We start from the raw sequence: 27,398 nt of genomic DNA, 5'->3' as shown, positions 1-27,398 counted from the left end.
AGTCATGATTGATTTCAAATGTCTTGATCAATTAAGTAAGACTGTAGGATTTACTACAATTTTTATGGGTTCTGTTTTTTGGGCCCTGTACTTTTCCTCATATTCAAGATGGTTTGCATTTGTACTTAAAAATATTACTGGAAACCTTTGAAAGTGTTTAAAAAATTTTTTGCAACATGTAGACTCACTTGCAACACCACCTGTAGGTGTACACTGTACTTGTGATCATGTTGGTCTCGGTGTAACTATGTATGTAACTATCATATTAACATCTGATTTTGATCTAAACTTGGCAGGTACATTGGGCTTTTGGATGGGAATAAGGAATTTCATTTGGGTTAAAATTAGTCAATCATCAAGGTCAGAGGTCATGGTAAACTTTTCCAGCCTTGTGCTAAAATAGGAAAAGGGCTCAATTTATGGATTGTATTATGTTTGCCAAGGGCCTAATAAAATTATTTATTTTTAAAATTATTTATTTGTGTCTGTCTGTTAGCAAGATTATGTGAAAACTACTTCAAGGAGTTTGACAAAATTTTCACCACAAATAGATATTATGCCATGGAAGACTCCACTGAATTTTAGAGGTGATCCGGATCTGGATCTGGATTCTGGATCAAGATTTCACTTTATATAGGTTTTGAAGGATTACATTAAAAAAAAATACTTCACGGATTCTCACCAAATTTGCACTAAAGATAGATATTAGGCCATGGAAGACTCCAATGAATTTTAGAGGTGAACTGGATCTGGATGCTGGATCACGATTTCACTTTATATAGGCTTTGAAGGATTACATTAAAAAACTACTTCACAGATTCTCACCAAATTTGCACCAAAGATAGATATTAGGGCATGGAAGACTCCACTGAATTTTAGAGGTGATCCGGATCTGGATCTGGATTCTGGATCAAGATTTCACTTTATATAGGCTTTGAAGGATTACATTAAAAAAACTACTTCACGGATTCTCACCAAATTTGCACTAAAGATAGATATTAGGCCATGGAAGACTCCACTGAATTTTAGAGGTGAACTGGATCTGGATGCTGGATCACGATTTCACTTTATATAGGCTTTGAAGGATTACATTAAAAAACTACTTCACAGATTCTCACCAAATTTGCACCAAATATAGATATTAGGGCATGGAAGACTCCACTGAATTTTAGAGGTGTTCTGGATCCAGCTTGGCAGACATCAGAAATCTCGGTTTGCTCTTGTTCCAGATATTTTATTGTTAGGGAGTATTTTTCTATATGCCTGATGCTTTGAAATGTAGGTGCACTATAACATCAGGCAATAATGAGGAGATCATCAGTGATGTTTGGCGGGTTTCTTTTGATTTCAGTTTTTAATTGCAGGCTTTAAATATGTCATTCAATTGTGTCACTGTGATTTACACATGCCTGGATATGAAAACAGATGGCTCGTTGTTTTATACTAAACAGGTGTGTGACATTTTCTTTTCGTAATGTACTGAATGTTGAGAATGTCTGAGGTGTCTTGTTCTCATGGCACTTTGAAGGAATTTGTTTTGGCCTGAAGACATGAGATGCATTTACTTATAGTGTCACGCCAACACCTGGCTTTGTGTCCACACAGGGAACGTACATGGTATGTTTATCATGAACACTATCAGGCCCAGAGATCTTTTAACGGCTGTTCTGTTCTGTACATATTAATTGATGAAAAACTCTTTGATCTATCGGTGCCTGTCAAACCTATTGCACAGTGTAACTATCAACCAGAGGTGGAACAAAGTCACTGTCAAGTCATTCTCAAGTCATCAATCTGCAAGTCCCAAGTCAAGTCTCAAGTCAGCTTGCAAACAATTGGTGGTCATTATGACTTGAGACTTGACTTGGAACTTGCTGATTCATGACTTGAGAGTGATTTGATGGTGACTTCGTCCCACCTCTAGTATCAACTGTCAGATAGACTTGAGCATTAACTTAGTTTGGGAATATGTTGGATGTTTTACAAATTGTAATTTCATTTTGACATTGACAAATAAAATAAAATCCAGTCATTGTAGAATAACAGTTCCTAAAATTTAACTGTTTAAACTCTCAGTGAAAACAGACCTCTCCACTGTGATTTAATTTTAATAAAAATATAAAAGCTAATATAATGGATTGTATAAGTATATGAACTTTTTAATATAACACAAATATATTCTCACTTTTACGGCTCGTTTTGCTTGAACAGGTTGGGATGAAAACGAGACAATTTCCAACAACAACAAAAAAAAAATCTCTTGGAGTTCATACAAAGCAATCATTCCAAAATAGAAACAATGTGGTACTGTATTGTACATCAATTCAGTGAGAGTTATTATAGGTGTCTTGTTGGATTCCTTCACTAGCCATGACTTCAAGCATGGTCATTTGGTGTTTTTTTTTTTGTTTGTTTGTTTTTGTGCCTGATCCCAGTCTGAGGGACTTAATATTGAGTATCTATTGATACCAAGTCCTGATCTGATATTTGTATTTGTATTTTTTTTTTTTTTTTGCATTAAAGTAAATCCATGGTATGTGCTTTCACTTTAAGGTCATACATTAAGAAACAAGAGCAATCACAGATTTCTGACATCCGCCAATCTGGATCTGGATCACCTGTGTCGTATGCCTTCATACAAATTCCCATGTCGAAGGATGTATTGATATACTCTTGACCTACTTCATGTGTGGCCTCTTTTGCTACTCGCAGGCATTCTTTGATAGTTTTGTATTCCATAATAGGGCGGTTAATGACAGTGTAGTAATCCAATGTTGTCTTATGTCATAGTGAGGCCCAGTATATAACAATTATTTTTGTAATCTAGACATCCTAAGCTTTCTAATGACACCAAATGTATAGGGTTGTGGGGTTGGGGGTAGGTGCACGCAGGACCATGCTGGCCCATGGCCTACCAGACAAACAAACATTACTCCTAGACCTGTTAACACCTTTGGACTGGTTGTGCTTTGTTTTGTTCCCAGCTGTTAGTTATTCATTATCCAGGTATTGACTTGGTCAACAGAGCTGGATTGGTGAGGGAGTGGACGATGAGTCCAACCACTATCATAACAGGTCTGAGTCTGTGTGATGGTTTGTCACTCAGGGTCCAACATGGTTCAGCTGCTGCACTGTCTGCTTCTGGTATCTACTGTTCATCTCTGTACAACTGCCCACATCTGCAGGGTAAGTCCATAACATATTCAAAGATCCGTAATGTTTACAATAGTAAATAGTAAGGTTACATTTTCAGAAAAAAGCTTGTATAACATGCCCAAGGCATTTTCTGTTAAAAGCAGACAACAGACTGATTCCTATGCATTTTGACCTGCCAAGTACAAAAATTGCTGTTGGCATGTTGTATCTTTACCCCTTCACCCCATAATTTCCATAAAGCAAAATGGCCACCAATTACATCAAAATTTGCACAATTTTGGTTGTATATGTGCTATAAACGCAAACTAAACATCTTTTTCTATGTATTTTGACCCACTGAATTCAAATGTTGTTGGCAAGCTCCATCTTTACCCATTCCCCCTAATTTGCATAAAACAAAATGGCTGCTCGTTTCATGAAGCTTTTCAAAAGTCTACTTGTGTTTGCATTAGAAGAAAAAAATAAACTTCTATTTCTATGCAATTTGACATGCTGAGTTCAATTATTGTTGTTGGCAAGCGGTATATTTACTACTTCACTCCTAATTTGCATAAAACAAAATGGCTGCCCGCTTCATCAAATTTGTCAGAAGTGTGGTGCTATTTGCTTTGGATGAGAAAATACAACTTATATTTCAATGTCATTTGACCTGCTGAATTTAAATATTGCTGTTGGAAAGCTGTATCCCTACTCCTTCACACCATAATTAGCAAAAAAATTAATTAATTTAGAGACTGCCTGGTATTGTTACCGCTAAAAAAAGGAAGTCATCTTTGATTTGACCACGGCAAGCAAATGAGCAAAATGAAGTAAAAAAGCATGATAGCTTGAAATGAAACACGTTTCTTGGATAAATATGCAAGTCTTTAAAGTTCGTATGTGGGTAAAACTGTTCTAATACTTTGCTTATGCTGCCATGATATCACCACAAGCAGCAAGAGCAATGTGCAGTTCACGATCAAACTCTGCAGCCTCCTCTGTTTTTTCATTAATCTTGAAGGTCTCAACATTGTGCAGAGTCTTGTCAGCCTTCACTTCCTGGCAGAATATGCAAAGAGCCCATTTGAAAGTACTGGAGGCACTTCTGAGTCTTGCAGCTGGACCAGTGGAGGGACCTGCAATGGGTTCCTCTGTGTCTTGAGACATTGACCTTTTCTCTAGTCTCCTAATATTTGTCTTGTTGGTGAACCAACTGCAACAGGATCTATGCCATTTGAGAGTAAGTCTCATCAGAACTCAATATCCTCTCAGTTGTGAGTTTGTTCTCCATATCTTTGAGCTTGTGACGGACTCTTGCACTATCCTGCAATGTAGCCCTTCCTTTGTCACTACCCTGAACAAGATTTTCTTTCTAGTGCAGTCCTGACAAATGATGCAGACATCACCATCCACTGAAGAATCTCGTTTCATGCTGCCCAAGGCCTCCATTTTTCAATTCAAGACAACAGAGATTGTTAACTAAATAAGATAATATTGAGAACAGTCAAAATGTTTAGATCACCACTGAAGTATGCAACAAGAGAAAGTGCTAACAAGAGGAAGTCACTCCACAATTGAAGTGATGAATGCAAACTAAACCTAAATGCTAAAGAACACAAAGATTCAACTATATTATCTTACTACCTAACATTTTCAAGATTATATGCAAATCAATCTAGTGACAAGGGACACTGGCAACCTAACACAGTGTATATAAAGAGAATCAGCAGACAAGAGACAACATAAATCTAATCTAATGCTACTAAGTATAATATATCATACTACAAAAACAATACCACAAGATTAGAACTTGTCCACACAAACCAACACACTAGAACATGAACATACAGAGATATAGATGAATAAAGTATCTCATAGTCTCCTTAATATGAGTGTGAAAGGATGAATTCCATAAATATATCAGGGAACAATGCAGTTTGATTGACCATGTCTATGCTGTGGCTACTGCTGCTGCTGTTGAATCACTGTGGCACCATGTGCCTGGCCACTGCCCAGTGAGGCCTGCCCTCTGGTGTCGAAAGCAGTAGCCCTCTGGTGTTGAAGCTGTATACATTATCTGTGCTGTACTGAGCCAATTATATAGATTTTCACATACGTATTATTATCATTATATTGTTCAGTATTTGTGATGAACAAATACACAAGAGTCATTCACATGCCATCAAATAATGAATATAATGATATTGCGATTTTTAAATCCACAGGAGACATTTTTCAACAGGCCAGTATACGAGGTCTGTCAATAAAGCAATGGTCCTTTTTATTTTTTCAAAAACTATATGGATTTCATTCATATGTTTTTACGTCAGACATGCTTGAACCCTCGTGCGCATGCGTGAGTTTTTCCACGCCTGTCGGTGACGTCATCCGCCTGTGAGCACTCCTTGTGGGAGGAGTCGTCCAGCCCCTCGTCGGAATTCCTTTGTCTGAGAAGTTGCTGAGAGACTGGCGCGTTGTTTGATCAAAATTTTTTCTAAACCTGTGAGACACATCGAAGTGGACACGGTTCGAAAAATTAAGCTGGTTTTCAGTGAAAATTTTAACGGCTGATGAGAGATTTTGAGGTGATTCTGTCGCTTTAAGGACTTCCCACGGTGCAAGACGTCGCTCAGCGCTCTCAGCCGCCGTCGTCAGCCTGTTTCAAGCTGAAAACCTCCACATTTCAGGCTCTATTGATCCAGGACGTCGTGAGAGAACAGAGAAGTTTCAGAAGAAGTCGGTTTCAGCATTTTATCCGGATATTCCACTGTTAAAGGAGATTTTTTTAATGAAAGACGTGCGGACAGGTCCGCGCGTCGGGACGCAGCCGACGCGGTGCGGCGGCACAGGAAAAACACCTCCGTGTTGATAACCATTTGTAAAATCCAGGCGGCTTTTGATGGCTTTCAGTGGAGTGAGTATATGAGAAATTGTTTAACAGCAGGACATGTTCCAACTTGTCCTTAAGGCTTTCAACAGAGGTGTTTTTCCTGTGGCGGGCGTCGCGTCGGCTGCGTCCCGACGCGCGGACCTGTCCGCGCGTCTTTCATTAAAAAAAATCTCCTTTAACAGTGGAATATCCGGATAAAATGCTGAAACCGACTTCTTCTGAAACTTCTCTGTTCTCTCACGACGTCCTGGATCAATAGAGCCTGAAATGTGGAGGTTTTCAGCTTGAAACAGGCTGACGATGGCGGCTGAGAGCGCTGAGCGACGTCTCGCACCGTGAAAAGTCCTTAAAGCGACAGAATCACCTCAAAATCTCTCATCAGCCGTTAAAATTTTCACTGAAAACCAGCTTAATTTTTCAAACCGTGTCCACTTCGATATCTCTCACAGGTTTAGAAAAAATTTTGATCAAACAACGCGCCAGTCTCTCAGCAACTTCTCAGACAAAGGAATTCCGACGAGGGGCTGGATGACTCCTCCCACAAGGAGTGCTCACAGGCGAATGACGTCACCGACAGGCGTGGAAAAACTCACGCATGCGCACGAGGGTTCAAGCATGTCTGACGTAAAAACATATGAATGAAATCCATATAGTTTTTGAAAAAAACTAAAAAGGACCGTTACTTTATTGACAGCCCTCGTAAGTAAGATTGACAAATACGTGCATTTGTAGGCCTGATTGTGCAGCAGAGTTCTTATGTAGAACAAGCTTCTACAAGCAGGCGGCCATGGGGTGAAGGAGAGAAGATGCAGGTTGCAAATAACAAACTATAAACTCAGCAGTTCAAATAACACAAAGATAAGCATTTTTATTGCCTTTCTTGAGCAAACTTTGGGAAAATGTGCTTAGTTCAATTAAGGGTTACGGGGGGCTGGAGCCTATCCCAGCAGTCATAGAGCACGAGGCGGGGTACACCCTGGACAGGACACCAGTCTGTCACATCCTTTGAACAAGTGTTGGAAAAAAAATGAGAAATGACTTTAAGCAGTAGCTTGAGATGAAATATGAGAAAAACAAACTTTTTTCAGATTAAAAAACACAACCTAAGTTAAAAGCCACATATAAGATGTGAATTACATAGTCAGATGTAGTGTTGCCACATTCAGTCTAAAGCCAGCTCAAAGTACAGTTTACAAATGGGGTGAACCTTTTTTATCTGCATGTACTGTGACATAAGCACAGCAACTCATATTTACCTTTAAGTCAGCATTTCATACTCTTGTCAGTCAGGGTGAAGAGATTGCATTGCTATGAACAGGGATGTCGGTAACACACTACTCTAATCTGGCCGCTTTTTTCAGTAACAAGTAATCTAATGCATTAATATTTTCAAATCAGTAATCAGATTAAAGTTACTTCTGCTAGTCACTGTGCGTCACTACTATTTTTGTATTTTTATACAGTATAAATCAGGGGTGTCCAGTGCATCGATTGCAATCGACCGGTCAGTTGCAGACAGTGTGGGTTGATCGCAGAAACAGTGTGGGTCGATCGCAGCATTTAAACTGGCTCGTGGGCAGGGAGCGGTCGGGAGTTCGGCTGAACCCTACACATGACCCACTTTTAGCTTTTGATGCTGCGAGCTGTTCATCCGCTGTTTTGTGCAGCAGCTCCGAGTTGAAAAACAGTTGCCGTTTCTCAAAAAGCGGTCACGGCAGCACACTTGTACTGAGCTTTATAAAGACATGTTTATGCTTTTTTCTTTAAAACTCTGTGCCGCTTTGAGTGTCTTTGCTATAAACAGTGAAAGACCCGCGATGCCTTAACAACAAATACTGATGCTGTTCCACCCAAATGTGCCTAAAGTCTCTTTCTAAGGATGACGTGATGTAAAAAACACAGATAAAACGTTATTACCTGTCAATCTGGCCGTGTTTTCTGCATAAATACACATTATCCATTCTTCCTGCTCAGATGGCAAACCAGGGGCAAATCCAGACGGAAAGGGGGTGGGTGGGGTGAAGGGATGCAGCCCCCACAACACCCCTAGCTTAAAGGTTCACTTTTGAAGACATTTTTTCATACTACTACTACTTATAAAAACAATAATAATTATTATTATTTTTATTATAATTATAATTTCAACAATTAAAATTTTCAGAAAGAATTTAAATGGTAGAAAATGGCAGAAATAATTTAATTGTGGCATTTATAAACAATACAGATTATAAATTGTAAGGTTTACCATCACAGTGCTGTCAGTATTTATGTTCATTGAAGTCGAGAAAGATTGACTTTGTTTCATGTTTTACAACTTTTTTTTTTCAGGAAATAGCTTTTACGTTCAACTTAAAATGCCAGGATTTTACTTTACCTTACTGTTAAAAATGCACTTCCAAAAAGGTGAGTATTGGCAAAACTGGTTATCATTTTCATGTTGAGGTGGCAGACAGGTTGTTGTTGGCAGTTACTGAAAGTAACTAGTAATCTAACTTAGTTACTCTTAAAAAAGAGTACAACCCCTGGCAAAAATTATGGAATCACCGGCCTCGGAGGATGTTCATTCAATTGTTTAATTTTGTAGAAAAAAAGCAGATCATAGACATGACACAAAACTAAAGTCATTTCAAATGGCAACTTTCTGGCTTTAAGAAACACTATAAGAAATCAAGAAAAAAAGATTGTGACAGTCAGTAACGGTTACTTTTTTAGACCAAGCAGAGGAAAAAAATATGGAATCACTCAATTCTGAGGAATAAATTATGGAATCACCCTGTAAATTTTCATCCCCCAAACTAACACCTGCATCAAATCAGATCTGCTCGTTGACATTGACCCTATGCCATGACATTGACCCTATGTGTCTTTTTGCAAGGAATGTTTTCACAGTTTTTGCTCTATGGCAAGATGCATTATCATCTTGAAAAATGATTTCATCATCCCCAAACATCCTTTCAATTGTCCAAAATATCAACATAAACTTGTGCATTTATTGATGATGTAATGACAGCCATCTCCCCAGTGCCTTTACCTGACATGCAGCCCCATATCATCAATGACTGTGGAAATTTACATGTTCTCTTCAGGCAGTCATCTTTATAAATCTCATTGGAACGGCACCAAACAAAAGTTCCAGCATCATCACCTTGCCCAATGCAGATTCGAGATTCATCACTGAATATGACTTTCATCCAGTCATCCACAGTCCACGATTGCTTTTCCTTAGCCCATTGTAACCTTGTTTTTTTTTCTGTTAAGGTGTTAATAATGGCTTTTGTTTAGCTTTTCTGTATGTAAATCCCATTTCCTTTAGGCGGTTTCTTACAGTTCGGTCACAGACGTTGACTCCAGTTTCCTCCCATTCGTTCCTCATTTGTTTTGTTGTGCATTTTTGATTTTTGAGACATATTGCTTTAAGTTTTCTGTCTTCCTTGGTCTACCAGTATGTTTGCCTTTAACAACCTTCCCATGTTGTTTGTATTTGGTCCAGCGTTTAGACACAGCTGACTGTGAACAACCAACATCTTTTGCAACATTGCGTGATGATTTACCCTCTTTTAAGAGTTTGATAATCCTCTCCTTTGTTTCAATTGACATCTCTCGTGTTGGAGCCATGATTCATGTAAGTCCACTTGGTGCAACAGCTCTCCAAGGTGTGTTCACTCCTTTTTAGATGCAGACTAACGAGCAGATCTGATTTGATGCAGGTGTTAGTTTTGGGGATGAAAATTTACAGGGTGATTCCATAATTTTTTCCTCAGAATTGAGTGATTCCATATTTTTTTCCTCTGCTTGGTCTAAAAAAGTAACCGTTACTGACTGCCACAATCTTTTTTTCTTGATTTCTTATAGTGTTTCTTAAAGCCAGAAAGTTGCCATTTGAAATGACTTTAGTTTTGTGTCATGTCTGTGATCTGCTTTTTTTCTACAAAATTAAACAACTGAATGAACATCCTCCGAGGCCGGTGATTCCATAATTTGTGCCAGGGGTTGTAATCAGTAAAGTAACTTAGTTACTTTTTCAAGGAGTAATCAGTAATTGGATTACTTTTTCAAAGTAACTGTGGCAACACTGGCTAGGAATTACAGTTCTGCACCTCCAAATGAAGAAAAGTCAGAAGATATGGAAAACACAATCCATACATTTACTCTGACTTCTATTTCATTGCAGACAATATGAATCCAAGACATTTCATGTTTTGTCTGGTCAGCTTCATTTTATTTGTTAATATTCAGTGCATCCAGAAAGTATTCACAGGGATTCACTTTTTCCACATTTTGTTATGTTACAGCCTTATTCTAAAATGGAGTAAATTTATTTTTCCCTCACAATTCTCCTCACAACAACCCATAATGACAACATAAAAAAGTTTTGTTTTGTTCCCCCCCCCCTCAATTTATTCAAAATAAATCACTGAGAAATCACATGTACACAAATATTCACACTCTTTGCTCAATACTTTGTCAATGTAAATTTGGCAGCAATTACAGCCACGTCTTCTTGAATATTATGCCATGTATTTGTTAGCAAAATGGCAAACATCTGCCCACTGTTGTTCCTCAAAGACTTGGCCTTTTATGGATACTGCTTTAAATCATGATTACCATCACCTGTGGATGCCCCTTGTTTGAAGCATTATTTATTTATTTTTAACCTCATTACTAGCCCTAAAAAGCCCAAATCTAAAGTTTAGCTTGTTTGTTTGTTTGTTTGTTTGTTTTAATGTGTTGCAGTCCTTAAATGCAGGAATGGATGTACAGTGCATCCACAGCACTTCACTTTTCCACATTTTGTTATGTTACAGCTTTATTCCACAATGGATGAGATTCATTTTTCCTCAGAATTCGACACACAATACCCCATGATGACAATGTGAAAAAAAACTTCTCTTTTTTAGATTTTTGAAGCTTTATTTAAAAAAAAAGAAAAGAAATCACATGTACGTAAGTATTCACAGCCTTTGCCATGAAGCTCAAAATTTAGCACAAATGCATCCTGTTTCCACTAATCATCTTTTAGATGTTTCTACAGCTCCAATTGGAGTCCACCTGGGGTAAATTGAGGTGATTGGAAATGATTTGGAAAGGCATACAGACTTTATACACGCACCCGCCACATATGTGAGATGGGCGCGTGTATAAATTTCGGCCCAATCTGAACAGGCAGTAAGGATCTAAAGAATCACATCCAATAACTTTGAGTCATCAGGAATCTTCCTCACTGACGAAGCCTTCAACACTGATCTGCAGCCGGAAGAAGAAAAAAAGACTCCGAAGCCACTCCAGATGAAGAACTCATCACCATCTAGGAAGGAATCACACTTCAAATGGTGGAAAGTATTATAATATGGCAAGGTAAGCTGATTTTAAGGTTGTTGGTTTTTTTTTTTGGTCAACTTAACTCGTGGTTTCAGATGACTCATGGCCCGATTTTGTGGACCCCACCTCGCGTGTGTTAACGGGGCTCACCTGTATTGTGTTACTCCCCACCATTGAGCGTACATGCATTGTGAATCCCCTTATGTAAGGGATGTCTTAGGGTAATGCTGTTTACACAGCACTGGAATTTAGACCTAGTTTTTGTTGATCTAAGGTGCAAACAGTTTCTGTTGACGGACAATATCAATGCACCAGCTCTGTGCTCAACCATGCCTCATAAATTGCCCACAGAATGACAAGTGGCACTGTGATTTAGAGGATTCACTCACTTGGGCATAAAAATGACATCTATGTCAGGGGGAAACTAGCAGTGACACTTGCGTTAGGGTGTCCACCACTTTGCACCGAGTGAAAATATAAATAATTTAAGTCCAAATGATAGCGCAACTGCTAGCCGTAATATTTTAAAATGCACTTTTCTTTTCTTTTTTTAACAGCACATAATGAGCTAGACACACAACATTAGTTCTACATTAGCAAACAGTACTAAAAGTACCCTGCATAGTCAAAGACCTGTTTGAAAGACATGGTGAGAACAAAGGAATGTGTTTATTCTGCAGGACGCACATGGGGACCCAGACACACACTGTCCTCTAACGGTGAAAATCCTGGATGCTGTCAAAGGGACACCAGCTGCTTCAGTGGCACTGAAGGTGTCTCGGAAAGGTGCAGATGGTGAATGGACACAGATCACTAAAGGGTGTGTATGAACACACAACGCACAGTAGACAGAGGGTTTGAAGGACAGGCTGCAGATGGACTTTCTAAGATTTCACCTCTCCTCACTGCAGAGTGACAGACACGACCGGGGAAGTCCATAATTTAGTCACGGAGGAGGCATTCACAACAGGAGTATATAGAGTTTGGTTTGATACCAAGACTTATTGGAAGAACGCAGGGAGTACACCATTCTACGAAGGAGCTGATGTGAGTTTAAACCCACTGAACACGTCAAGACACCGTGGACAACCAGGTGTTTGTGAAGTTCCAGTGTTTGTTGCATTCACTGTGAGGAATGGATAAAAATCATCAGTTATCAAGAGCTATTACACTGTGAATACTAAAAGTGAATTGTTCCCAGAACTTTAAAGTTTGATTATATGCTACTTGCACCTCATGATTACAATTAAAGTGTTAAGTAAAAGTGGATCTGTCTTTTGAGCTAGCAAAGGTTTTACGTCAGAGACCCTTCTTGACGCAACTCCATGTTACATGGAGGAAAGTGGCAGGGGTGCAGTTTGAACCGGAAACCTTCCACTCTGAAACCAAGCGGACTAACCACTTAGCCAACGCCCATGCTAAAGGTTGCATTAAGTCAACTCAAATATTTTCATATATATATAATTACTTAATTAAACAAATTTGCATTTCTTAATAGCATTAACCGGTTTATTTTACATTTTCATTGTTTTATTTTTCATATTATTCTTTCATGTACTGTATTGTATTGACTTAAAATAATTAATGCCATGATTCGTATTCAGACACAGTAGGTGGTGGTATGCACCTCTAAAGCTGGTTTGTTATGTGCCAATAAACACAAAGAAGGTGGATTTTTTTTAATTTGTAAAATAAAACATCTTGAAAATCTTTTAGTCATCTTTTAGAAGTGGCTAGCATGAAAGCACAAATCATGCTAACAGCTAAAGTTAGCACGAGCAAATGCCTCCTTTGTGAGCATTTTATTACAAATATATGTAATTATATGGCACACAGAAAAGATGGATCATCAGCTGTGCTGTAGTTTTTCCATCGAGTGACATGACGGTGCCTTCACTGCAAACACTGGACCCACACACATAAGGAACCGATTTGTTCCCGTGTAGAAAGCAGTTACATATCTGATAAAGTGGTGATTCTGACTAAATACTGAAATGTAATCACAGAATGTGACATTGTGATGAAACACCGAAAAGATAAAGAACTATAGAAGTGGGGTTGTACCCAGAGGGTTATGGGTTTGGTGCTCAGCCCAGTAGGGTGTGTGTCCTACAGCTTGTGATTCGATCTTCTCCGTTTGTGTGTATAGGTGGTGTTTGAGGCCCATGCTGAAGGTCACCGTCACTACACCATAGCCCTGTTGATCAGCCCGTTCTCCTACACCACTACCACCCTGTTCTACGAGACACAGCACTGACTTACATCACAGAGAACACCAGCTCTGCTGCCACAGCCACCGGGCAGAACCGTTACCGACTTCAACAATGAAGTTTTAATGTATTGATTAAAAAATTTAAAAACGTTTAAGAGTAACGTTGCAATTTTTAGATAATAGTGACAAGAACAACTCAAGTTTATAAAAAAAGATAGAGTAATAAGATTTTGGGATATGTCATTGCCATAAAACTCACACTATAGGAAAAAATGTGATATCTTCATGAAGTATTTGTATGTTAAATTATGTTAAAGTACATCTCCCTCATTTAAACACTAATTTGTTCCCACTTTATGACATCATAAAAACCTGTTCTTACATTTATTCCTAGTAAGTCCAATAAATAGGCGCTGAGGCCTGTTGGTGACGGTGCTCATCTCCGGATTCCATAGCGTCAATTGGCCTAGAATCTCCAATTCCTCATGGATAGGATGCCAGTCTGAGGCACATAGCTCTCAAGTTGAGATACGCTCCAACAAATCTTGTCTTGCAGGTCATTTTGGTGGAATGTCATGCATTATCATGAGAGCGTGACAACATATTGAGTCTCACGCTGAGTGCATGAGACCTGACAGGACCGTTTTAAAGCGTGAGTCTCACCGTGAATGAGTGAGACTTGAGAGCTCTGAATGCAGGTTACTTCCCCAGCTAAGACCGGTACCCATTTACAGCTGGGTGTTGAGAGAGGTCGCCAGTGGACCTCAGTCTGCAGTTCATCTCCACCTGAAAGACACTAACCACATGTTTGAGGACAAGGAAGTTAAAATCTTAGCCAGAGAGAAGAAATGGTTTGAGAGAGGTGTCAAGGAAGCATTCTTTGTAAAACAGTTGAAACCCAGCCTTAACCGCGGAGCGGGTCTCAGACACGCTTTGTCCCCTGTTTACAATGTGGTACTCAGGTCTAAGCAGTTTCAGTCTTTTGTTCATGGTAATGAGTCATTCACGTCATCAGGAGAGAGTCGTCAAGGGAGCCATCAGGGGAGGCTTCCGTCCTGTCATTAGGAGAGTGCTAACTAGAGCACAATAGGGCTAATTAGAGCTACTGTTTAGTCACTAGCCTATAGCAGTCAGCCTCTCGGTAGGTGGGGTCTGGTTAGGTTAAAAAAACTCCAGCTTTTGTTGGCTTCTGGTTTATTCTTCTCTACAAGAGTCAAGACAGAAGTCAGACTACCAGAGCAAGAATTTTAGCTGAGGAAGCTTCTGTGATTTGAAGCGAAACGTCCTCACGTCAAGCAACCCAGTCCAGTCGAAGATTCAAGCTTCTCTACTATGGAAACCACCTGGACAACTGAGAGCCTACACAGAAACTTTCCTTTGTGATTGTAACTGAGTAGACAAACTGGTTTTGCTCGACTTGTCACACGTTCCGCCGTTCGTGAGATCCTATGTGAGAATAAAATGACTTATCAATATTTACCTTTATAATTTTTATGAAAGCGGTTCACAAATAAGACATAGATCGGGTGCTTTTCCAGAATGTGTCAAAGAACTGTTTATTTGTCATCTGCCAAGATAAGAAAATTAAACTTTACAAAGAAACAGTTCAACAGCAGATTCAGTCTTTTAATGTCTTTTTTTTTTTTTTTTTTTTGCAAAGACTGCAGATGTTTAACAACAGAGCAAAAGGTTCACATTGTTAAAATAAAATTTAAAAAGTTCAGTAATATTTAGGTTGGAGGGCTCGAGCAAATGCGTCTGAGCTGCTGAGACCGAAGAAAGAAAAATAACTGCATGTACGGCGTAGGTGCTACATTTTCACAAAGTCGGCTCAATGTGGAGTTCATCTTTGTACTTGAAAATAAAACTAAGAACCCGGGGATCCGAGGATCACCATACACTATTACAAGAAAAGGTGGGGGGTATCATGTCAGTCACTCACAAAGCTCTCACATTCAGTTTAATGAGTCAACATGCAACACAAAGGAACACCAAGCTAGTCCACGTCAGCCTGCGTCTTTTTTTCTTTTTTTTATAATGCACTTGGGAAAAGTGAAGATAATCTGGATTCTACAAGGTGACAATTTCTGCTTGTATTGATATAACATCAGGGTAGCCCTGTGACAGACTGACATCCTGTCCAGGGTGTTCCCCTATGACTGCTGGCATAGGCTTTAGCCTTCCCGTGACTCTTAATTGGAGTAAGCGGGTATAGAAAATTGATGGATTTCCAGGTTATATCCAAGTTTCATGTAAAAGATGCCACCTTTTTAAAATCAGCCCCTACAATCTGCATACAACGTAAGCCACAATAGTCATCAAAATATCTAATGGATCTTTTATATAAAACAAAACAAGTGAGACATCAAGGGGACTCTGTCGAAGTTATGTCTTTTGGCTACTCCTTGTCGATTTGGCACAAGTTTAATGCTGGATCCCCTTCCTGATGCAACTCCAGATATACAAGGTGAAAGGAACACAGGTATTTTCAATCTGGGGACATTCTCATTGGCAGCCAAGTGGACTAACTGTGTGCCCCAAAACAGTTCATTCAAATTTTCCAGATTGTGTCGTAATGTTTATTCTGAAACTGGAAACTTTGACATTGAAGGTGGGACAACGTTGGACTCTAAAATGTTTACAACTCCAGTGGTTCCTCTGAAGATACCTTGTCCTTGTACCAAAGACATCGAATACTCACTTGAGGGGGAGACTCAAAAGACAAGTATCACTTGCGCTGTGTGGCAGTGTTAGTTTTCCTGAGTACGATCCAACATGTACATAGGTGCCTCAGCACCTGCAAAATGCCAAGGGAACGCCTACATCTCAACAGGTTGCAACAGTGGGGAATTGACTGATTCTGTAGAAGTTCGTTGGGCTTTTGGTTGCCCATTTTTTGTTGAGATTCACCCACAGCAGATCTGGTATAGACCATACAGTGATTTGGCACACGTTTTACACTCAACACCCTTCCTGACACAACTCCAGATATACACTGAGAACAGGGCATGGGTGGCCTTCCACTGGGGGGCATTTGGTTGTGCATTTCAGAGAAATTACAGCTCATGATCATCATAACCACTTTCATCCATGGATCAAGCAGGCTTTCGATACCAGTTAAGGTAACAAAACGACAATTAGAATACAGCCTCAGTGTACTGTGACCTACACAAAAGTGTTTTACAGCCATCCCAGGGTGGCAGCTGAATTACAGCAGTTAAAATTTTAGAATGCTCCAATCATGTTAAATAATACACCACATTATTTGTCTCATCATAACAAGTCTAAAAAGGTATCGTTTGGACCAACTATGACTGAATGTTCTGGAGTTATGTGGTAAAAATGGCAAAAATGGTGACAAAGGTCAATTTCAGTTTGTACAGGGGCCAAACGTTAAAGTTGCTCCAATTTCAGTAAAATAAAAAATTATACAAATTATTGTTTGGGTTAATAGGGTTCTAAAAAGGAAAAGTTTGCACCATCTGTCGTGTTTAGTTGTTACAGGGTAACATATGTCACATGTCATATAATCCAACGGATGTCAACCTTGCTTGACCTTTAATTTCCAGACTAAGCATTCAACCCAGTCAAAACTATTCGATTTATTAATCCTTTTATTTCAACCAATAATTTGCATAATTTTTTTACTGAAATTGGAGCAACTTTAACTTGTGACCCCTGTAATTGAAACTTGCAGTTTTTAGCTCATAACTCCAGAACATTCAGTCACAGATAGTCCAAACTCCGAGCTCCTCCTGAGTGACCGAGCTCCTCACCCTATCTCTAAGGGAGTGCCCAGCCACCCTGCGGAGAAAACTCATCTCGGCCGCTTGTACTCGCGATCTTGTTCTTTCGGTCATGAGCCAAATCTCATGACCATAGGTGAGGATCGGAACGTAGATCGATCGGTAAATCGAGAGCTTTGCCCCCCTACTCAGCTCTCTCTTCACCATGACGGTCCGATACAGCGACCGCATCACTGCAGATGCTGCACCAATCCGCCTATCGATCTCACGCTACATCCGTCCCTCACTCGTGAACAAGACCCCGAGATACTTAAACTCCTCCACTTGAGGCAAGGACACTCCACCGACCAGAAGAGGGCAAAGGACCTTTTTCCGGTCGAGAACCATGGCCTCGGATTTGGAGGTGCTGATTTTCATCCCGGACGCTTCACACTCGGCTGCAGACCGCCCCAGTGCATGCTGAAGGTCCTGATTTGATGAAGCCAACAGAACCACATCGTCCGCAAACAGCAGAGACGAGATTCTGTGGTTCCCAAACTAGACCCCGTCTACACCCTGGCTGCGCCTAGAAATTCTGTCCATAAAGATAATGAACAGAACCGGTGACAAAGGGCACTGGAACGTGCACTGGAAACAGGTTTGACTTACTACCGGCAATGCGAACCAAGCTCCTGCTGTGGTCGTACAGGGACCGGATAGCCCTTAGCAAAGGACCCCGGACCCCGTACTCCCGGAGCACTCCCCACAGGGTGCCCCGAGGGACACGGTCGAATGCCTTCTCCAGATCCACAAAACACATGTGGACTGGTTGGGTGAACTCCCATGAACCCTCGAGCACCCGATGGAGCGTGTAGAGCTGGTCCAGTGTGCCGCGACCAGGACGAAAACCACACTGCTCCTCCTGAATCCGAGGTTCGACCATCGGTCAAATTCTCCTCTCCAGTAAAAAAAAAAAAAAAAAAAAAAGGGGGGGGTTGTCCTGACGGGGAGGTTCGTGGTTACAACGCGCTCAACTTTTGTTCAGAATCAGCTTCTTATCACTGGTAACGACGCGGCTTTCCCCTCACTCATTCCCGCAGCTTCACAGTGCTTTAAACAGTGTGAACGCTGAGCGTCCACAGAGTTCAATATTGACACAAAGACTGCAGCGAAACGAGATGAGTCATTGGATAAATGCTGGGCTTTGTCCCGTCCATCGGACGCTCAGCATGTCTGGGGGTCTATGGGGCAGTGGGCTGGCCTCGGCTGGCCCGGACGCTCAGCTTCTGCATGATGATTGGATGATCTGTCTGAGGCTGAATCCCTTTTTGATTGACAGCGAAATGAGCGAATCAGCGATCTTTTGGTGTAAACATCCATGGGAGCATTTTCATTCTGTTCTGAGTTGAATCCGAGACTTTCCTAATCCTCTTAGCGGCATTTTCTTTGTTAAAAACGACTAGCGACAAATCTAGCTTCTATTTGTGGTGTGTTTTTTTTTTGTAGCTGCTTGTGTTTGCAGACTGACTTCTGCCACTTAAGCTCCCATCAAATTCTCTTACTATTTTGGTAAATTGTCTGCAGGAAGTGAAAACTTGGTTGGCTCAAAACTTTCTAATTCTCAATGAGAATAAAACTGAAATAGTTAGTTTTGGCCCTGCATGGTCAACTGGCTCATATGATGTGCTTGGTCCTTTGTCTTTCTGTGTGCATGATTCTGTCAGAAATTTGGGGGTTATTTTTGACAGCTCCTTCAAAATAGACAAGCCAAATTAATTCTGTGGTAAAGGCCAGTTTCTACCAACTTAGAATTTTGAGAAAAGTGAAGGCTTACCTCCCAGCGTGTGATTTTGAGCGAGTTATTCATTTGCTTATAACATCTCGTTTAGATTATTGTAACTCACTCTACTGTGGACTGGACCAGTTGTCTCTAAAGCATCTGCAACAGGTTCAGAACGCTGCTGCACGACTGCTCACGGGGATGAGGAAACGAGAGCACATCACCCCTGTGTTAGCCTCGCTCCATTGGCTCCCAGTCTCATTTAGGATTGATTTTAAGATCCTGCTGCTTGTGTTCAAGTGTTTAAATGGTTTGGCTCCAGAATACCTCTCTGAGCTTTTGGCTCCTTATGTTCCGGTCAGATCAGTGAGGTCAGAAAGCCAGCTTTTATTAAATGTGCCCAGATCTCGATTAAAAACTTGAGGTGATCGGGCTTTTTCGGTGGCTGCGCCTAAACTCTGGAACAGTTTGCCTTTGCACATCAGAGCCGCTCCATCTCTAGAGTCTTTTAAATCTGTTCTTAAGACTCATTTTTATGCTTTGGCTTTTAATACAATTTAAGCTGTGTGTGTCTGGTTTTATGTGTTTTTGTATATTTTGGAATTTTAATGCTCTGTTTTGGTGATATGGTTTTTGATATTGTTTTTACTGTGAAGCACTTTGGGCAGCTGCTGCTGTTGTAAATGTGCTATATAAATAAAATTGACACTGACATTGACATTCTATCATTCTGACTTCTATCGCAGTTTCTATCCCTACCGAGCAGCGGGTGCTGCTGAGCTCCTCCACCGTCACAAAGCACTCACAGGCGTACACACTTCACACTAGCCTCGCAGCAGTTCCAGCTAGCGAGCTAGCATGTTGTGGACCGGATTTTGGCGAAGTCATTTGATAGTCTTCCTTACGAAGAAGCCGTGGCTGCTGTCATGGCTTCAGCTCTCAATGGTTTGCAGGCCAAAGTTAAAGCAATAGCCCCCAGTGCAATGTTTGTGCATTGCTATGCACACAGACTGAATCTGGTTCTGTCTCAGGGGGCTAAATTCTTATCTGAGTGCAGAATATTTTTTGCATCACTCTCTGGGTTTGCCACATTTTTCTCAAAATCCACAAAGAGGATGTCTTTTCTTGAGTCTGCAGGCTGCTCAAGGTTGCCCAGAAATGCTCCTACTCGATGGAATTTCACATCACGGATAGTGAGCACTGTGACAAACAATTATGATGCCCTCCTGCAAACTTTTGAGATGATCATTGCAGATAAGTCCATGGATGATGACACATTAGACTGTGCCAATTTCTTTGTGTTTGTTATTGCAGTAGTCATTAAAACTGGAAATTTGTTCTTGAAAATAGCTGTTGTGAGTTAATTTGTGGGATTGTGGGTGTTCTGGACGAAGTTAGTGTTTTCATGGGTGGTGGGGCGGAGGTGGTGGCCATGTTAGTGTGCGCGGGGGGCACACAGGGGGTTTCGCCCGGGGAGTAAATCACTCTAGGACCGCCACTGTCTATGTGAATCTTCATTGACCCCTACGTGCTACCCTGAGATGGCTGCGAAACATTTTTGTGGAGGCCATGGTACACTGAGATTGGATTCAAAGTGTTGTTTAGTCACCTTAAGATGAAGTCATGTACACATTTGCTGCACGGCTGAGACTTCAGCTGACTTCTTGGGAATCCAGAAGCATGGTGCACCTTTCTGGAAATGGTGGTCACTTTCAGGAGAATAAACTGATAGTACTACTATCCAGGAACCATATGGCCTTACATGAAAAAAAATCTGAATTGCCCATTTTCAGGTCATGGCCAACCAGAACAATTTTTTTTTTTTTTAACAAGGCATTCCTAAAACTTGTTTTGTTGGTTCCAGGTAATCTTGCTAAGAGAGGCCAAAAATAAACATGGAATCATTCTATCCAAACAACAAATTCTTATTGTTACGTGACAACTCATCTTTAAAAAAAAACCAAAAAAAAAACCTGTTTGATAGAACGACAGTTATTTATCTACTGTTGTGTAAACATGTCTCAATGGTATGGCTTCGAAAGAAAGCAAGTCCATCAAAGCCAAGAGCGTACATAAGGAGTTATTGAGAAGATCTTCAAACATTTTTTTTTTTTTTTTACTTTGAAGTACTGTGCAATTATATTACAGTGTTAAAAATGTTGGTGATAATGTTAAGTTTATAGTTTAAATTGGAAAATTTCTCTTAAAACCAAAATCAGGTGACTTGATAGCAGAAAGTTTAAACAAAATAACTGGTACAAAATTAACTAAATTTCAAGACAGAAAGCTATGTTGATGTAACAGATATTTGATTTTGATCAGTAGGTTGCATGCATCATATTCATTCATTCTGTCACAACACACACACACACACACACACACACACACACACACACACACACACACACACACACACACACACACAGTGTGACAGGTACTGAACATGATAAAATAATGATTAAAACATGATACTGCCACTGATAAGCATGATACTGCCACCACCATGCTTCACTGTAGGGATGGTGCCTGATTTCCTCCAAACATGATGCCTAACATTCAGGCCAAAGTTCAATCTTTATCTCATGAGACCAGAGAATTTTGTTTTTCATGGCCTGAGAGTCCTTGAGGTGCCTTTTGGCAAACTCCAGGTGGCCTGCCATGGGCCTTTTACTAAGGAGTGACTTCCTTCTGGTCACTCTGCCATACAGGCCCGATTGGTGGATTGCTGCAGAGATGGCTGTCCTTCTGGAAGGTTCTCCTCTTTCCACAGAGGAATACTGGAGCTCTGACAGCGTGACAAGTGGGTTCTTGGTCACCTCCTTCACTTCTTCCCCAATCACTCAGTTTACATGGACGGCCAACTCTAGGAAGAGTCCTGGTGCATCCGAATCTCTTCCATTTATGGATGATAGGCCACTGTGCTCATTAGGACCTTCAAAGCAGCAGAAATGTTTCTGTACCCTTCCCCAGAATTGTACCTCCAAACAATCCTGTCTCGGGGGTCTACAACAATTCCTTTGACTTCATGCTTGGTTTGTGCTCTGACATGCACTATCAACTGTGGGACCTTATATACAGGTGTGTGTCTTTCCAAATCATGCCCAATCAACTGAATTTACCCCAAGTGGACTCCAAGCTGCAGAAACATCTCAAGGATGATCAGTGGAAACAGGATGCACCTGAGCTCAATTTTGTCCTTCATGACAAAGGCTGTGAATTCTTATGTACATATTTTTAGTTTTATATTTTTAATAAGTTTGCAAAAATTCCACAATGAATGTTTTCCACATTGTCATTATGGGGTACTGTGTATAGAATTTTGAGGAAAAAAAAAAACATCCATTTTGGAATAAGGCAAATTGTGGAAAACGTTGGGAGAATGATTTCATATATGGTGGTTCCGACTTCCTTCTGCTGATCTTTGGGATATATATATTTTAAATAAAGTGAAAGGAGTGTTTTGAGGAACTTCCCTCACACCCATTCTGGGGCCAGCTTCCTGTAAATGACAAAATACCACACATTTTGGGAGAATGAAAGAGCTTTAAATCAAAACATACCTATTATGACCTGTGATTTACTGGGCACTACATCCCCAAGATACTGATGACATGCGTTTTGATCACTTATGAATATGTGGTATATGGTCTCCACAGGCCGGATGGTACATTCAAAATACTTAATACTAACAAGATGAAAATAAAGATCTGAAAGGTTTTTTTTTTTTGTAAATATACAAAATGTTACAAAATATACAAAAGTTTCAACAATACTGTTAATTTTACTGTGAAAACAATGTTCTGATATTGATAGGGAAGGATGTCGTGTTATCGGCTTGCTCAGAATCATTTGTGTGCAATGTTAAAAAACAAAGTACGTTATCTAAAATTAAAATTATCATGCAAAAAAGAGTGTCCTCAACTACAGTGGGGTAAAAAGTAGTCTGTCCCTGATTGTGCAAGTTCTCCTACTTAAAAAGATGAGAGGTCTGTAATTTTCATCATCTTCAACTATGAGACACAAATTGAGAAAAATTCCAGGAAATCACATTGTAGGATTTTTAAAGAATTAATTCATAAATTATGGTGGAAAATAAGTATTTGGTCAATAACAAAAGTTCAGCTCAATACCTTGTAACATAATCTTTGTTGGCAATGACAGAGGTCAATCATTTCCTGTAAGTCTTCACCAGGTTTGCACACTGTAGCTGGTATTTTGGCCCATTCCTCCATGCAGATCTCTAGAGCAGTGATGTTTTGGGGCTGTTGCTGGACAACATGGACTTTCAACTCCCTCAAATTTTCTATGGGGTTGAGGTTTGGAGACTGGCTAGGCCACTCCAGGACCTTGAAATGCTTTTTACAGAGCCACTCCTTTGTTTCCTGTTTGGGATCATTGTCATGCTGGAAGACCCAGCCACGTTGCATCTTCAATGCTCTCACTGATGGAAGGAGGTTTTGGCTTAAAAGCATACGGTACATGGCCCTGTTCATTCTTGCCTTAACACGCATCAGCCATCCTGTCCCCTTTGCAGAAAAACAGCCCCAAAGCATGATGTTTCCACCTCCGTGCTTCGCAGTAGATATGGTGTTCTTGGGATGCAACTCAGCATTCGTCTTCCTCCAAACATGACTAGTTGAGTTTTTACTGAAAAGTTCTATTTTGGTTTCATCTGACCACATGATATTCTCCCAATCCTCTTCTGGATCATCCATATGCTCTCTGGCAAACTTCAGATGGGCCTGGACATGTACTGGCTTAAGCAGGAGGACACGCCTGGCACTGCAGGATTTGAGTCCCTCTCTAAGTGTGTAGCCTTTGTTACTTTGGTCACAGCTCTCTGCAGATCCTTCATCAGGTCCCTCCGTGTAGTTCTGGGATTTTTGTTCACCGTTCTCATGATCATTTTGAGCCCACAGGATGACATCTTGCGTGGAGCCCCAGATCAAAGATTATCAATTGTCTTGTATGTCTTCCATTTTCTTACAATTGCTCCCACAATTGATTTATTCACACCAAACTGCTTGACTATTGTACAGATTCACTCTTCCCAGCCTGGTGCACATCTACAATTTTCTTCCTGGTGTCCTTCGACAGCTCGTTGGTCTTGGCCATGGTTGAGTTTGAAGTCTGACTGTTTGAGGCTGTGGTGTCTTTTATACAGATGAGTTCCAACAGGTGCCATTAATACAGGTAAGGACAGAAGAGCTTCTTAAAGAAGTTACAGGTCTGTGAGAGCCAGAAATCTTGCTTGTTATTGACCAAATACTTATTTTCCACCATAATTTACAATTCTTTAAAAATCCTACAATGTAATTTCCTGGAATTTTATTTCTCATTTTGTCTCTCAAAGTTTAAGTTTACCAATGATGAAAATTACAGACCTCTCTCATCTTCCTAAGTTAAAAAAACTTGCACAATCAGGGACTGACTAAATACTTTTTTACCCCACTGTAAGTCTTTTAGATTACGTATCTGGGTCTTTCTGTTGATAACTGTGCACATGGTCCTCAAGGCACCCAAACCCAAAGTTTGAGTAGTTGTACAAAGAGGGTCGTTGATCATGTTTTGGATTTTTATTTGGCCAGCTGTCATGAAAATGTTTCACACTGACTCCATTCCATTATGAATGTGAAGGGAAAAACATTTACACCAGTTTCAGAAATTCAGCTTTTAATCTCTTCTTTAAAACATAAAGTGTGAAAGATTAAAAAAAATTATAATAAAAATGAAGGCACAAATAATACTGCAAAATGGGAAACAAAAACATCAATACAACTGTCGTATAATAAAAACATGAAATGTTTTGAGATAGTTGAACAGATGCAACTCGGGCAGAATTCTGCTCTAAAAAAAAAACAAAACAACAACAACAAAAAAAAACAAGAAACTGATTTCAACAATTTAGCACTTGGCATCAGGGCCACAGTTTTGGCTTCAGTGTGAAATGACAAAAAAACAAACAAACAAAAAAAAAACCAAAACATGAAAACTCTCGAATGACCTGAAATTAAATGCTACATGCATAACCACCCTGTCACTTTGTCTCCATGCTGTCTCTGTGGTGTTGATCCCTGATTTCAGAACAAACCATAGAATTAAGTAACTCTGATAGATTTGGCCATATGTTCCCTGCTGGATACCTTATCGGTCAATGTCCATTTTTGGTTACGCAACCTCAACTGACTTCACCCACTACTCAGGACAAGCAACCTTTGCTTTCAGTACTCCAATGAAGACTCCACTGTGATATAAAAAAAACAAACAAAAAGTGACAAGTTAACTTTTCCATAAATGTTTCATCAACAATTTCAGAAAGTGTGACATAGTAATAATGTTTTCAAAACATTTTTCATGACACTTTGAAAAGGCAATCAATCCAAGCACACAATGAAATGACACTTCAAAGGATGCTTTTCAAACGTTTGCAAAAACTGTCCAACACATTATGTAAAGTGATTGAGAAGTTGCCCAATGCCAAAATGAGATAAATGCTTTACACAAACCAGTGGAAAGATGCACCTCAAATATTACATGTAACATTCTGCTTTGCACATTGTGTCTCAATCCTTTTTAGGTAAAACTTCTGCGGTGTCTGAACAGAGCTGTGAGGGAACTTTTTCTGCAAAGGAGATGCATAAAAGTTGTCTGAAAGGGCTCAAAGCAATTGTCCAAGCCCAGGTGAAGGAGTGGGAATGTCTACCAGCCACCTGGTGGCTATTCAACTGATACATAACTTCTATTACGGACTTGTTTTCAAGAATAAGTGCTTCAGGGATTGTCTTCAAATTGTGATATACTTTTAAAACATGTAAGAGGTGAGGGGATAAGTGGGTTGTAACACCGGCATTGAGGTGGCGATTGATACAACTTTGAAAGTATCACCAGCTGTAATGTACAATGAATAGTTGTTGCCAACAACAAGCAAAGTGAAGGCTTAAAAGAACGATACCGTAAATCATGCTGCACTTCAATTTTTCACAAATTTTACCCTGAAAGACTGTTGTGAGAGTAAAGCCATAATATCACAACAAAATCACTTTCAAGGAATAAAGTTGTAATTTTACAACAGTCTTAGTGTTAAAACAATGAAAGTCAATGTTGCGTAATTGTCACGGAATACATGAGCAGAAAAACAGCGTGTTGCTGAATCTGGTCATTATTTTATTACACTGTTGATAAATCAGCACCAGATTACCAAAAGTATGATCAAATTTACTGTGCAAGAACTCTGTTATGATTATACCATATGGACAAATATCACGGTGGTGATATTATGTGGTAATTGCATCGGCCTGAACCAGCTTATCGCCAAGACAACAATCCGGGTTCTGAAGTAGATCAACACCAGCTTAACTGCTCCAGAAAGTTCACTCACAGCACCATCCAGTACCTGCTTAATACAAATGTCTACCCAAGAAGGCGTTTTAATCGCCTTATAGAAACGTATGGCATGAAGGTAAGAAACGTGTAGTAGCAGTGAATGCTTCATCCATTCATTCCCAAGATTAGACTGCTGGACATGTTAGGAATTACACAAACAGTTGACCTAAACCCACATTTCAGTCTATTTTTCTTTCTGATTTCAGTGGACACATACACTATGGTGGTGTCACAGCAGTTACCATCCTGTAGCTGAATCTCAGCCAGATTTCTGTGCGCAGGTTCAACCCCATCCACTTTTGGGGACATAACTGTCAATATACAATTCCGGGACTGCTTTAAACACAGTCTTTCCCAGAAGTCCTTGCAGTACTCATGCTCAATATTTCGAGTGATACGTACAAAATAAACTGCACATAAATAAATCCGGCCTTGACTGTTCAAACATGACCTCCATTTTCTCGGTTTTATCCATCAAGCACTTTGACTGTGAACCAAACAAGTTGATTTAAGAACATAGTTACGCAAGTGTGCCTCACACCCCCACAATGGCACACAAAACGTACAACCTGCTCGCTAATCACACACACACACCTACATGGTGCAAATGAAATGCTTTGACAAACGAGTCCACAAAGTATATAAAAAAAAAAAAAAAATCAAACAGCTATCTATATCTCAGTGTCCTGTGTATGTGATCATTTTGAAACAAAAGACAGTGTGAATATTTTTGGAACAACAGAGCGCCAGGGCCAGCCCAAAAAAGAACGAAAGATATTCAAAGAATAAAGCTTTAAATGTCGATAATAGCCATACTGCTGTGAGAACCAACTTGCGATTTTCTTTGGAAAACATCGTTCAGAAAACCGAGCCACAAAAAGTCAAACAAATGCACTGATTTTGAGGGATGGGGCTTCAATTTCTTTTTGTGTCTATTTGTCTGTAACGTGCTGT

General features: G+C 40.0%; 1 protein-coding gene and 1 long non-coding RNA gene across 2 annotated transcripts; one reads left to right on the top strand and one right to left on the bottom strand.

Moving 5' to 3' along the window:
* Window positions 1-3,168: 3,168 nt before the first annotated feature.
* Window positions 3,169-7,726, bottom strand: LOC117519057. The gene is made up of 3 exons (XR_004563156.1): window positions 7,643-7,726; window positions 3,892-3,894; window positions 3,169-3,179 (listed from the first exon to the last, which is right to left on the bottom strand). It is a non-coding gene; the product is annotated as an uncharacterized LOC117519057 (long non-coding RNA).
* A 3,801-nt stretch (window positions 7,727-11,527) lies between these two features.
* LOC117518140 (transthyretin-like) lies at window positions 11,528-13,916 on the top strand. Its single transcript, XM_034179200.1, has 4 exons — window positions 11,528-11,548; window positions 12,025-12,164; window positions 12,256-12,391; window positions 13,494-13,916. The coding sequence occupies exons 1-4, from the start codon at window positions 11,528-11,530 to the stop codon at window positions 13,599-13,601; spliced, it is 405 nt and encodes a 134-aa protein (XP_034035091.1). The 3' UTR covers window positions 13,602-13,916.
* The last annotated feature ends 13,482 nt before the right edge of the window (window positions 13,917-27,398 follow it).

The sequence above is a fragment of the Thalassophryne amazonica genome, chromosome 10 (assembly GCF_902500255.1).
Source record: "Thalassophryne amazonica chromosome 10, fThaAma1.1, whole genome shotgun sequence".
NCBI classification, from domain to species: Eukaryota; Metazoa; Chordata; class Actinopteri; order Batrachoidiformes; family Batrachoididae; genus Thalassophryne; species Thalassophryne amazonica.
This window is presented reverse-complemented; position numbering and strand designations above follow the sequence as displayed.